Here is a 13,524-nt window from a genome sequence, read left to right on the forward strand (position 1 = left end):
GTAATTTTCTTACGTGGATCTGAACTTTAGGCTTAGCACCAAAATTAATGACGTTGCGAAATGCCTTTTTTCTGTGTTAAAAAAAAAAACTTTTGTTTCCGTTGTGAAATCATGACTAAGGCTTTTCACTTCGATGAGACACGTTTGGTTTTGGAGCTATACAGCTGCTGTCTCTTTTTCAGAATCTGGTTTTAACGGTATTCCAAGAGAGAAAAAATTGTGAGCAGAGAAGACCACTAAATTCTTTTAGAAAGGACGACGCTAATAGTGAGTGTCCTAAATTTCATGCAAGAATTAATTTTGACATAAAATACATATTTATTCTTAAAACTTGATTGTATTTATTTATTCATTCATTCATAAAACTATACAGTATACGGTTATGCATGGAATAACACATCGGGTAAATAGCCTCCACATACGCACACTGTTGAAATTTTCCATGACCATTTTAAATGAATCTGGCTGACTTTCGTTCATATAGCGTTCATTTTCCTTGAAGTACTACGCTTGTTGGCATTCCAAGGCGTTAATTCGATTTTCTGAAATACAAATGCAACGATTTTGTTGATTAACAAAGCCATCAAAGTGTAATCGGCGATAAGGCTTATTTTAAGCTCAAGTCAAAATGTCACAATTACTTTTTGCGTGAATTTTGGGACACTTTCGTATCAAGCAGACAGGAAACATATTTTGACCCAAGTCTGTGCTACTGTATTAATTAGGGATGGGAAAATCCGGAAATTTTACTTTCTGGATTGCGGAAAATAAAATCGGAAATTTCGAATGTCGAAAAAAACGGATGTTTAATAAATAATGTTTTTTTTCTCCCACGGTCAAGAGTCAACACGTTGAGTTAATGTGTTTAACCAAGCTCCAGTTTTTGTTAAGGCAATGGAAAACCAGCTTTTATAAAGTATGGGAATTCTCCACGCGACCAATTGAATAAATAGACATAAGAAATGATATTTAAAAAAACACTCCAAAGCTTTCAGTTCGTAAACACTGCTCAAAATTTTGGTCCAACTTGAATCCGCGTGTTGTGGGCTTGTTACTCTTTAGCTTAAACCGCCGCAGTCGGATAGGGACAAGCCATTTTACTGAATGGGAAACATTGGGGCGCGTTACCTGGCCAATTACATCATTGTTGACGCATCATTGTTCCATCTTCTGCTATTCAAGACAACCCGAATGAAACAAGCTGCCCGACACTGTCAAAAGCTCTGTCGCTGATTCAAGCAAAACGCGAAAATTTTCTATTTTGTATTTCGATCGCATCTGCTTCTACTTTACGTATGTTGGATATATCAGCGATGGGATACACGGATGCGTCGGGCGGCCCGAAATACATTGTCAGGTAACTTGTTTCATGTGAATGGCCTTGCGTAGCAGAAGGCGGAAGGTGCATGCAATGATGCCATTGGCTAGATGGCCCGCGCCATAATATCCCGCTAAAACATGGCTTCTCCGCCCCTTCCATTTGGCTGTGACGGTGAGCTCAAGAGCATCACGTGGCTTAAAACAAAAATCAGAATCTCGAAACACAGACTGCTTGTTTCATCTAAGTACGGATTTTTTAAAGCCAGATTTCGGAAATTATTGGCCTAGTATCAATGCCTTCAATGCATTTTTTTAGTTTTGTAATGTATCATTCTTGTCTAAACCGTATCAGTATTTAATAAGAAATGAAAAGTATTTAATATTTTCTTGGTATGTCATAGCAGAGTTCTGTGCCCTCTTGCATAATTACTGAACGTTTCATGTATCCATACAAGTAGTTTCTATGAATGTAATGTAAAATTATTTTTCAAATAAGTCTCTTTTTATTCCTTGTTTGCACGAACTGTTTTCACGTTGTTTCAATACTTATCAAGAAACCTTTCTCGCATTTGAGAATTTAAAAAATAAAAATGTGTGACGGTCCCTCCTCGCTGAAGGCGAGTCAGGAAGGAGCCGTGCGCTAATCACGGCTTAGCGCGGCCTAGAGAGAGTTCCCTTGTTAAACCAATGAAGAAAAAATAAAGATAAACTAGTTGATCTAGGAATTGATTATTTAAACCAGTGCCCAACGGATTTAGCAACAGAATATAAACCTTCAACACAAAATATCTATATTTATATATATTGTCGATAATCCTTGATTAAAGAAAGAAAAAAAACATTCGCTATATTTTTATCCAAGTCCTTGACTGCTACATTATCGACTTGTAACGGAAACAGGTCAAAACTCCCACACTCAAGAAATGTCAAAACGCCCACCCAAACGGTTATAACCCCCACACAAATGGACAAATCTCCCAAATACACGAACGGTCATAACCCCCATAGCCAAAACTCCCACACTCAAGAAATGTCAAAACGTCCACACAATCGGCCATAACTCCTACACTAACGGACAAATCTCCCAAATGCACGAACGGTCATAACTCCCACAGCCAAAATCCCCACACTGGTTATCGGTCATAAACTCCAACGGTCATAACTCCCACACAAATGGACAAAACTCCCACATGCAGAAATTGTCACAACTTCCACACAAATGGACAAAACCCCCACACAATCGGACAAATCTCCCACACTCTGAAATGATCCTGGTTGCATGTCTTGCCCTTGTACTTTTTTAATAACATTTTTTTATTCCACTTAAACTTATGTTGCAACTATTCTTCTTGCACTGTTTTCTAATGACAGAAACACTAAAGTGGGCGTCATAAAGAGCCGCAACAAAGACGTACAATCACGATCATTTCAGAGTGTCGGGAATTTGTCCGATTGTGTGGGGGTTGTGTCCATTTGTGTGGCAGTTGTGACAATTTCTGCATGTGGGAATTTTGACCATTTGTGTGGGAGTTTTGTCCATTTATGTGGGGACTATGACTGTTGCTATGTGTGCCTGTTTTGTCCATTTGTGTGGGAGTTATGACTGATTGTGTGGACGTTTTGACATTTCTTGAGTGTGGGAGTTTTGACCGTTCGTGCGTTTGGGAGATTTGTCCATTTGTGTGGGAGTTATGACCGATCGTGTGGGCGTTTTGACATTTCTTGAGTGTGGTGATTTTGACCTAGATCCCTTGTAACGACCTTAATTCACTTCTTCGTATCTAGATAAAGAACATCTTAACCTATTTAGATACTACTAACTCAATATCAATTAAAACGAAAGAAAATTAATTATTGACCGAAACTATTTTATTGTGGTTTCCTTAAATCGAAAGAATCGAAAAGAAATAAAAAGAAAGAAAAAAGTTTCATAATCACCTTACACAAACGTCATGTTGTAGGACAATGACTAGAATAGCGGTTTTGTAATGTTCAGATTCATAATAAATTGTATTTTCAGTTCAGAAGTAGACTATTTCAGTTGCTGTACTCCAATGACAAGAGATGACTCAACATTGATTCTAAGTAAGCGCTAAAGTTTTCGAAAATAATTATATTCAAACCACTACTTCCTTGTTCGGCAATATGCACCGCAACAATTTAAACATAGACAGTTAAATTCCAAGTATACGTCTGTCAGAATGATAAGTTAGAAACAGCACCATAAATGAAAGTAAACACTGACGTTGGACATTCACTAAGTTCCAGTAAGATTACATTCATGTTCCTTCAATGACTATAAACTGCACACTACAGGCCTAACGATTATGAAAATAGCAGTATCAATTGCATTTACAACACAAGATTTACACTATGCTCGAAATAATAAACATAACTTAATAACGAGGGGTCAATTTACAACTCAAGACTAATCTAGCGCTGGTCGAATTCTAATAGGAGCCAATTCTTTACATTTCCATTTCTCTACCTTGCTTCCCATTTATATTTTTATTTACTTATTCATTTATTTACCCTTATATCACAGCATTACGGAAAATTCTAATTACACTCACTTTACATCGTAGGCGTTCAAGTCAGACCAGCATATCTACAACGAACTAGTAATAGATAGTCCCGTTTCAAATAAAACACAGTTGTGACCAGAGCAGAATGAAATATATTAAAAACTATACTTACAATGTGTTACAGTTTCAAGGACCTAACGTCCTCTTCATCAGACACAAACACTGAGAAAAGACAGGTGACAGCAGATCTTATATACACGAGAATGTGAAAGGCCACGCCCTTTCTTCTCTCTCATTGGTCGGAGGGAACCAATGAGGATAAAGGTAATTCCGCGCCAACAGAAAAATATAATGAGCCTCTTCACTTTTTCTAACAGTTCTTTAAACAGATGACATACAAAGAAAAGTAAATAGAAAATATTGAATAAGAAAAATAAATAACTAAATATATATATAAAAATTTTTAAATAAATAAATAAATATTAATAGCCTATATGCACTTTTCTTGTTCCTTTTCTATAACATCCAACAATTTCTCCCATTGCTCCTGCATATTCATACCGCTTGTCCAATTCATTAAGTTCTCCTCTTGTTCTCTCTTTATTTTTCTAGCCTCTTTCCACTTTCTAATAATCTTCCTATTCTCTCTCTCTAAACCCCTAGCCCCCTCCCAGTCTATTTTGTGTCCCGTTTCCTTCACATGTTTATATATAGCGTTATTATGTCTTTTCAGTCTAACATCATCCTTATGTTGTTTTAATCTGTCCATAAGCCTTTTCCCCGTCTCCCCTATGTATTTCATGTCACACTCACTACACTTCACTTCATATATTACTCCTTCTTTCTACTCCTCTATATGATTTTCCTTCCTTTTCCTTTTCTTCCTTATGTACTTCAACAAAGTTTCTCCTCCTTTTCTATAAATCTTCACACCACCTTTTCTTAATAACTTCTTCAGCACTTCGGTCTTTTCGCCTATGCTCTGAATTCCATACCACTTTTTGTCTTCCTTTTCTTTCCTATCCATATTATCTTCTTTTCTCTTTCTCCTAAACTGCTCTATCCTATATCCATTATTGTTCAATTGTTTGTAGAATTTTTATGTCCTTAACCTTAAATTTATGTCCTAGACATAAGCACTTCTCCTCTTCTTTCCCATTCTCTTAAATCTCTTATCACTGTTTCTCTCATAAAAATCCTAACAGCGTCCTTTATATGTTCCTTTATATGTTTAAGGTGTTTTGAAGAAAAAGTTAATACCAGATTAGCCAACAAAGGAAGATTGTTAGGTTGGAAAGAAGAAAAGGATAATAGGAACAGAGTAGTAGTGATAGGTGACATAGTTTTATCGGAAGAAGAGGAGAAGTGCTTAAGTCTAGGACATAAATTTAAGGTTAAAGAGGAAGAAGTGGACAAGAAGAAATTGGTGTACACAGTAGAACAAGCCATTGTAGACATAAAGGATAAGGACAAGAGAGAGAGAGTAAGGAGAAAAGCATTGTCGATTGTTAGGCAGAATATGAACAAGAAGGAGACTAACTTAAGGAAAGAAGAGAAGGAAGGACTGACAAGATTAAGGAAAAGAAAGGATATCGTAGTGGAACAGGTGGACAAAGGAGGCGCGTTGGTAGTAATGGAGAAAGGATGGTACCAGGAGAAGCTAGGAGAGTTATGTGATCAGACATATGAGGAAGTTGGTAACAAGGACATGAAAGATGAAGTGTTGAAGAAGATAGTACAAGAAGGGAAAAAGGCGGGGATAAAAAGATGTTCAACGAAAAAGGAAGGATTCCTATCATGAAAGGTTTTCCTAAAATACATAAGAAGGACGTGAAACTAAGACCAGTACTGGACTGCAGAGGTAGCTATTTTGAACCACTAGAGGAGAAATTAAGAGAAATAATGGACGACATCAGAGAAGGACAAAAGACATGCAGAGTGAAGAACACGGAAGAATTGAGGAAGAGGATAGATGAGATTAAGTGGAATCAGGAGAAGGTGTTAATGTTTAGTGTAGATGTTAAAGCCATGTTCACCAGTATAAGAAGGGATAATGTCATAAAGGCAATAGAAGAGGAGATGGAAGGGAAAGTTATACGTCAGTGGAAAAAAGAGAAAGTCATAAGAGCGCTTAAGACTTTGTGGGAAAATAGCTATTGCATAATTGGAGAAAGACTAGTGAAGATAAAAGAAGGTTTAAGCATTGGATCCAAGCTGAGTCCAGTTCTAGCGGAAATAGTAATGAACAAGTGGGAGAAAAAAGTGACAGAACAAGCAGGAGGAAAGTTACTGTTCTTTTGCAGGTATGTTGATGATTGTTTAAGCATATGGACAGGGAATAGAAATCAACTGGAGAAAGAGTAGAAGACCAAGAGAAAGGCATAAGGTTAGAATTGGAAATTGAAGAAAATAACTCAATTTCATGTATATGAAGATAGAGAAGCAAGGTGAGAAAGTGACTACCAGTTGGTATCACAAACCGTGTTGGGCAGATATTTATTGCCACTGGAGAAGTGATGTAGACAAAGCAACTAAGAAGAATTTCATTAGGAACATGGAAAGGAAGATAGACAACATCAACAGCGAGGAAGAGGGAAAGAAAAAAATTTGGAAAAATTCTACGGATATAGGATAGAGCAGTTTAGGAGAAAGAGAAAAGAAGATAATATGGATAGGAAAGAAAAGGAAGACAAAAAGTGGTATGGAATTCAGAGCATAGGCGAAAAGACCGAAGTGCTGAAGAAGTTATTAAGAAAAGGTGGTGTGAAGACTTATAGGAACGGCCTAAAGAGAAGAGAGAAAGAGGGCGAGTGAGCTACTGCTACATTTGTGTGGAGACGTGATGGCTAAAACATCAGACTGCCCCTGTGTTAAACATATATAGACATTCATATTTGAGGGCGGCCTGTATTACACAGCGTTCGATATAACTTAAGTTCACTGGAACTGGATCGTAATGGAAGTTGAGTATTCCTTCACTATTTCAAATTACTGTACCTTCCTACCTGTGCCAACGAAGAAGGGGACCCGGAAAACAGTCCATCCTTTTACTCAATTTCACTATACCTCATTCCTTATCGCATCCTAGTTATGAAAACATCCAATATTACTTCATAACACTACCTTTACTCTTCTCATGATTATATGGCTTACAGGCTTTTGAGTATGAAATAATTCCTCGTTCGAAGAAATTAAATAAGGAAGATTTCCTCGGAGCTACATGGCTATCAGATACGTATGTCGAGTTCTCTACCTCTTCTTCTTCTCTAGCGCGCTTTCTTACTTCCTTGCGGAACACAACCGAATTCAACCACACTTATTAGCTAGAATATTTGAGTTAATTAAACTAACTCTTAATATACTTTTAATTAAATGATTACAATATATTTTTAATAGCGGTTAATATAGTTAATTATTATTGGTACGGAATTCTTAATCGAAAAAAGAACGTGAACGATTAATGTTATCAACTTCTAGAATGTTCTAGAAGCTTCTCTGATGGAAGTACATTGCTTCTTGTATTCCTTCCACGTTTACATCTACACAGACTCTTGCAAAAGTAGAATATACAGCCTTTACATTAGAAAAAGAAGAAATTTATTTCGCGGTAACGAAACGCAAATAGAGCGATTATACAAAATCTTATAAACTAATAAACTTGCAGATAATATAGCAAAATATGCAAAAGAATTATGAAAAGAGGAAAAATTATAACAAAATGTTTATTGAGAAAAACTAAACAATATTGAGGAGCAATCAGGCTCGTCTCAAATGAGACCATCCATATTGCGCCATCCGTATAATCTTTTCAAATATTGCAAAATGACATACAAAATATCATAATGTTATTTATAGTAAAGTTATTTCCTATACAATTATCGTAGAACATTATAGTTTTAGGACATCTGAGTAATAAGCAAAATGTATATGGTTATCACTAAAAGGAAAATGTAAATAGATATCAATGAAGAAAGAAACAAATGTTTTCATTGGTTATCCGAATAAGCGTAATGGCCTTAAAACATAACTATAGCTTTTAAAGATTTGTTTAACATGTTTTAAATACTAATTGTACGATGATTTGACACCATGTATAAATTACATTGTGTGTATGAGTATATATGTTTTTCCTTCAAATTTTTGAATAAAAACTATCCGCTCAAATATACCTCTTTGATTTTCTTCTGGTCCTTGAAGTCCTTTCACCAGTCATGTGTGAAATATGACTGGCGGTTTTTTTTACAAACTGGCGACTTCTTGTCCCTCTCCTATATCGGCCTTATCATTGATATCTAAAGGTTATAAATAAAGTTCAACTTCACTTTTCTTTTCTAGTGAAGTTGAACAAGGGACAAGAATGTGGGAAGATAGTGCGGCTCTGGATTTACACAAGTTAGCATTCAGGTATTTCCCAGGTGGGACTGAGGAAACCCAGAGAAAGCCCTGCCGGAGAAGGGTTCGTGCTTACGCTCGATCTAGCCGAATGCCACTTCGCAAGCAGGCTTGCTACCCCTATACCACTGCCTGCGTCAGTATTGTCTGGTCCTGCACAAGGTACAATGCCGTCATTCTCCTGCTGCGACAAAGGGAGCTACCATCCCCGAAATCCAGTCCATGTTGGTTAAAATATCGTTGTTACCTATCGTTGGCCCAACGTGGGGCCAACGTTAATAACTGGTAGGAAGTTGAATAATTTTTGTGTCATCAGTTGTATTGTCGTTGGCCCAAAGTCGATCTATAGTTGATAAATGCTTGACGTTCATTAAGATTGTGTTACCATGTGTTTTGTCGTTGACCCAACGTCGATATATGGTTGATAAATGGTTGAAGTGCATTAACGGTTGTGTTACCGTTACTATTGTCATTGGCCCAACGTCGATATATACAGGTAGTTGATATGTGTATAAAGTTGAGTAATGGTTGTAATTACCGTTGACTTTTTTGTTGGGCAACGTTGTAATATGGTAAACGTTGTCAAACAGTTGCGGTGACGGTTGATCTTTTGTTGGCCCAACGTTGACATAAACATTAACGGGTGAAACGTGGTTAAACAAATGGTTGAAGTGACATCAACGGTTGAAAAACTGTCGTTTTCTTCGTGGGACCAACGTTGAGAAATGGTGCGTTGACCCAACAAACGCAAAGAGGACATGCCCAACCATCGTTTCAACGGTTGATAATTGGTGATGTCAACCAAAAATCAACGTTGGGCCAACCATTTTTGATAACATGGTCAATATATATAAAGGGAAAAGTCCTCCCTAGGGACGGTGTGAAGGTAACATCCCATATTTCCTTCACACTACCAAACAAAATACAGAATATGATCAGCACCCGTTTAATTTATTCTAATTCAGTCATTTTCAACTAAACATTCTGTTACGTCACTCTTTGTTTCTCGTTTTCTCTGTAAGAGGAGGAAGGTGCTGGTAAATAACCTGACGTTGATAAAAGACGTTGTAACAGTCAAACAACATCGAATGCGTTCATATTACTTGTAGACATGATTACTGCCGACTCTTACTCCCCTACCCTCCATTTCCTCTCTGCTTTTACTTTAATCACATTTTACTTCATACAATGGGGCCCATTTAATTGTAGTGCTTCAAATTCGAATTTTAATTAGCTCAGGATTTTGTCAATTTTTGTACATTTTTGTATCACCAAGAAAAAAATTTGTACTATTTGAATTAACAAAGGAGGGCCATTTCATAATTTGGGCTCCTTCGATCGCCAGTAGTGTTGCCACGAGACGAGACAGAACCCTTTTAGACGAGACACGAGACGAGACAGACTACTTCTCCCGTCTCGTGTCTCGAAAATGAAAACGCTGGCGGGAATGGCCAAGATTGAAATTGCCAGTGGTCATATAGGTTGCAAAAGGAAAATCCCCTTTGTGAGAAAACATGTTGAAAAGCCTTCATAGAAAAGTGTCCTCTGTCTATTGAATGAAACAATCGTGATACATGAGCTTCCAGGAATATCATCCTTAATGTCTCGTCCCCAATTCCCCTTGCTGTAACTGAGGAATTCTCATTTTTTTCATTTCTGGCTGGAATGATGACAAACAAAATCAAAGAGAGGGAAAATTTTTACAAGGTCAAGAAACCGAACTACCACAACCAGCTATTCAATTGGAAAACTGGGTAAGGGCTATACTCATCACAGGCTGTAGTTGCGGTATTCTTTTTGCTATATGAACCGAAAACGGCAATTGAAGTATGTAATCTTGCAACTAAAATTTGATCTTCTTTCTCTCTCTTTCTCCCTCTATCTCTCTCTCTCTCTCTCTCTCACACACACACATACACATAAAAAACACACTTATACCATTTTACCAATCGCTCGCTTATTATACAGCAGTCATGTTGTAAAATTCACCTCTTTGTTTGGAAGCCGGTCGAAGGACAAAGAAAGCAAAGATACTGTCGACGAACCCTTTAAATTGTTTGCTTTCAGCAAATTTATGGTACTAACAATACCACTGGAGGTGAAGAGGTTTAACAGGGGGGCATTCCTTTTGTTACGCAGAAATGTTTGATCTGACCAGAGTGCGAAATTGCCCTTTGCTTCCATGTTGAGAGGGGGGGAATACTTCCCTTTCCTAGTGAATAATATTCATTAGGACCTGAATTATCTTCAGAAATGGTTTCTTGCAGAGTGTAAAGAACATTTGGTATAATATTCATGGAACTCCGTTGAAAGCAGAAAATATCATGAGAATGATCAAAATTCGAACATTGAACATAATTAACAGAAAAGAAATAGGATACCCAAACCATATTTTTAAACCTGATATAAAATATATATCCTATATTTTTACTAATTCCTTACTCCCTTCTTGGGGGAGGATATTCTCTCCAATTTTTTCAGACTGAAATCCTTTTATCCCGTACTACTGCCCCCTGACACAATACGAAAAAACAAAAGTTGAAGTGCAGGTTTCTTAATTCGGCCAGTTGGCGTAGTTTCGTGTACTGCAGTTGCCATCCATTCAGTGTACAGTCACCGCAAGTAGTTCTTGAAAGGCCGGTTGATGCAAAGAGGAAAGATGAGCTGCAACTTGTCATTTTATATTAAAACTTTTCTACTCTTGTAAAATTACTCACAAAATTCCAGTATTAGGTTAATAAAAACTCCCCGTGATTTTAAATGCTGGGTGGCTCAGTCAATTCTACATTTCCTCGTGTATGCCGCGCACCCTGTTTTTTGACTTCGTTTTTGTGCAGAAAAGGTGCACAGCATACACGGATAAATACGGTATCTTTCCATCTCTCTCTTTCTCTCTCTCTGATATATATACAGTGAGCAAAATAAGTATTCGTCCGGCCAGAACTGAAATGTTTGTACGCATATAATTTGCATTCAACTGAATAGTAAAAGGAAGAACGAAACACAGATATTTCATTACACTACATTTATATATACCAAACATAGAAATGAAGTTATTTCGTATTCTAAGCACACGAAAACGTACAAATAAAATGAACTAAACATATTTCACGCCAAAAAAGTATTCGTCTACGAAGAAATACTATTCATCTGCAATAGTTTGGGTTGTTGTGCCCCAACTTTTAATACTTTGTGGATTCTTCTTTTCGCCGCATGACCTCCTGCAACCTCCTTGGCATTGACCTAACTAGATTTTCTGTTGTTACGCTGGTAATTTCCCTCCATTTTGTCAACAATGCGTTTTAAAGATCAGTCTTATTTGAAATATGGTGTTTCCGTATGTTTGTTTCCTGAGAGTGCCATAGATGCTCAATTAGATTTATGTCCGGTGATTTTGGAAGGGTTTCCATCCACTTCGAGATATTGTATAAGAGCCACAGCTTCGTATTCAGCGCAGTGTGTTTCGGGTAGTTATCTTGGATGAATATGTAATCCTCTACTAGGCCCATTTGCTCAACACTTGTGAGAAGATGTGCTTCAGGATGTTGATATATGCTGTGTGATTCATTATTCTCATAATGAAACAATTTTCCAACCCCGTACGCACTCATGCACAAGTACTGAGCCGCCCCTATACTTCACTGTAGCTGTAAGATTATTTTCCTCAAGTTCACAATTCTTCTTCCTTTATACCCGAACTCGTCCATCTGATTGAAACAAGTGAAATGTGCCTTCATTAGTAAAAGAACACTTTTCCAGAAGTCGAATATCTCATTTCTGCGTGACATTGCACACTCCTAGCCCTTCTTTCTGTTGATTTTTCTGATATATGGATTTCTGTGGGCTATTCGGTCTCCATATCCAGCTTTATGGAGGACGGTTTTCACGGTTTGGACAGACACTTTCTTTGGAGACTCTTATTCGAGCTCCGCAACTATGACTGGCGCACTGATTTCGTTTTTTTTTTAAGTTTACGTACGATGAGATGTCCATCTTGCTGCGTCAGTTGTGATGGACGCCCAGATCTCGACAGATCCTTGTATGTTTTGGTCTTTTTCAACTTATATATGAAGCCTTTAAAGGTGGTAATAGGCCGACCAATCATAGGGGTCTATCACTGTTCTCATTAAAAGATTTGCTCTTACCAAAATATCGTACCATCCTTCGTCTTTTCTTTTCACTTGTTTCTTTTGATTTCCGGCCCATTTCGTCTTCCCCTGGTTGCTTTCCGTTCGTTGTTGTTCGTCCAATAGCAGCACACACACACTCTTTGACTACAGTTCACTAATTGATACAAGCGTTTGCAGCTATAGTACCCAAAGATACGCGTTACGAACAACGTGTTGCTTCAGGTATATATACAAGACGAATACTTTTTTGGCAATAAATGTGACGTCTCTCTTCTTTATTGTAACCTGTATAAAACGAAAGACAAAGTTTCATTTGTTTCTTCATTTATTTTATGCTAGGAAATATAGACAAACTTATGAGCATATTATTGTGCGATAGAGTCTTTTTTCCTTTAATATATGAGACGATTTATATTGTGTGCGCTTTGAGACGAATACTTTTTTTGCTCACTGTATATATATACAGACACTATAAAGCAAGTGGGTTGATACGGTAGTGTCGGGGATGGTGACACCTTTACATCGAACTTTGCTTGTCGTGTAAACATTATTTGACATTAGTGTCTTCATCTTCGATGTACCTATGAGCAATTTACTGTATATTCGTGTATTGAAACTGGTGAAACAAATTTCAATGTTTCAGAATGTAAAAAAAAAGAAGAAGAAGAAGAAGCCAGGGTCGAGAAGCCTCAGACAACTAACAGCAGAGATATATTATCTTGTAAAGTATTTGTCCTTGGCTTGTGAGCTTATTTGAATTTATTTTTAAGACCTTTAGGCAACTTTGGCCGAAAGGGTGATGATGGGAAAATTAGTGGAATGAAGAAAGTGGTAGGATACTAGACAACTTCGAGAAAACACATACATTCGAGTTGAGTTGATTTTGAGTTTAACGTCCCGTTCAGCAGCGAGGCTATATGAGACGTGGACCTACTGATTAACGTGGAATCCGAACCACATGAGCTCCCGCCGGGAATCGAACCCGGGTCTCCCAACATACATTCGAAAAATGAAATAAAATGAAATATTTGAGTTTTACGTCCACGGTTCTGCCGGTTAGGGTAAAGGAGAGAGTGATGAGTAACGAATGAAATGGTGGAACGAAGAAAGTAGGAGGAAACGGGAAAACCCCGAGAAAACCCACGCACACGGTGTTT

The 13,524-nt window shown here is 37.4% G+C and overlaps 2 protein-coding genes across 2 annotated transcripts in view; both read left to right on the plus strand.

Annotated features, from left to right (window-relative positions):
* Window positions 1–5,642: 5,642 nt before the first annotated feature.
* LOC145675420 (uncharacterized) lies at window positions 5,643–6,209 on the plus strand. The gene has a single exon (XM_081745826.1). The coding sequence runs from the start codon at window positions 5,643–5,645 to the stop codon at window positions 6,207–6,209; it is 567 nt and encodes a 188-aa protein (XP_081601952.1).
* A 303-nt stretch (window positions 6,210–6,512) lies between these two features.
* Window positions 6,513–13,524, plus strand: part of LOC145675421 (putative glutamate receptor) — a 66,616-nt gene continuing 59,604 nt past the window's right edge. The window contains exons 1-2 of the mRNA XM_081745827.1: window positions 6,513–6,655; window positions 8,181–8,301. Of these exons, the coding sequence (XP_081601953.1) occupies window positions 6,513–6,655; window positions 8,181–8,301 (264 nt within the window). The remainder of the gene's footprint in view (window positions 6,656–8,180; window positions 8,302–13,524) is intronic.

Source organism: Thermobia domestica, chromosome 18 (assembly GCF_964235325.1).
Source record: "Thermobia domestica chromosome 18, izTheDome1.hap1.1, whole genome shotgun sequence".
Taxonomy (NCBI): domain Eukaryota; kingdom Metazoa; phylum Arthropoda; class Insecta; order Zygentoma; family Lepismatidae; genus Thermobia; species Thermobia domestica.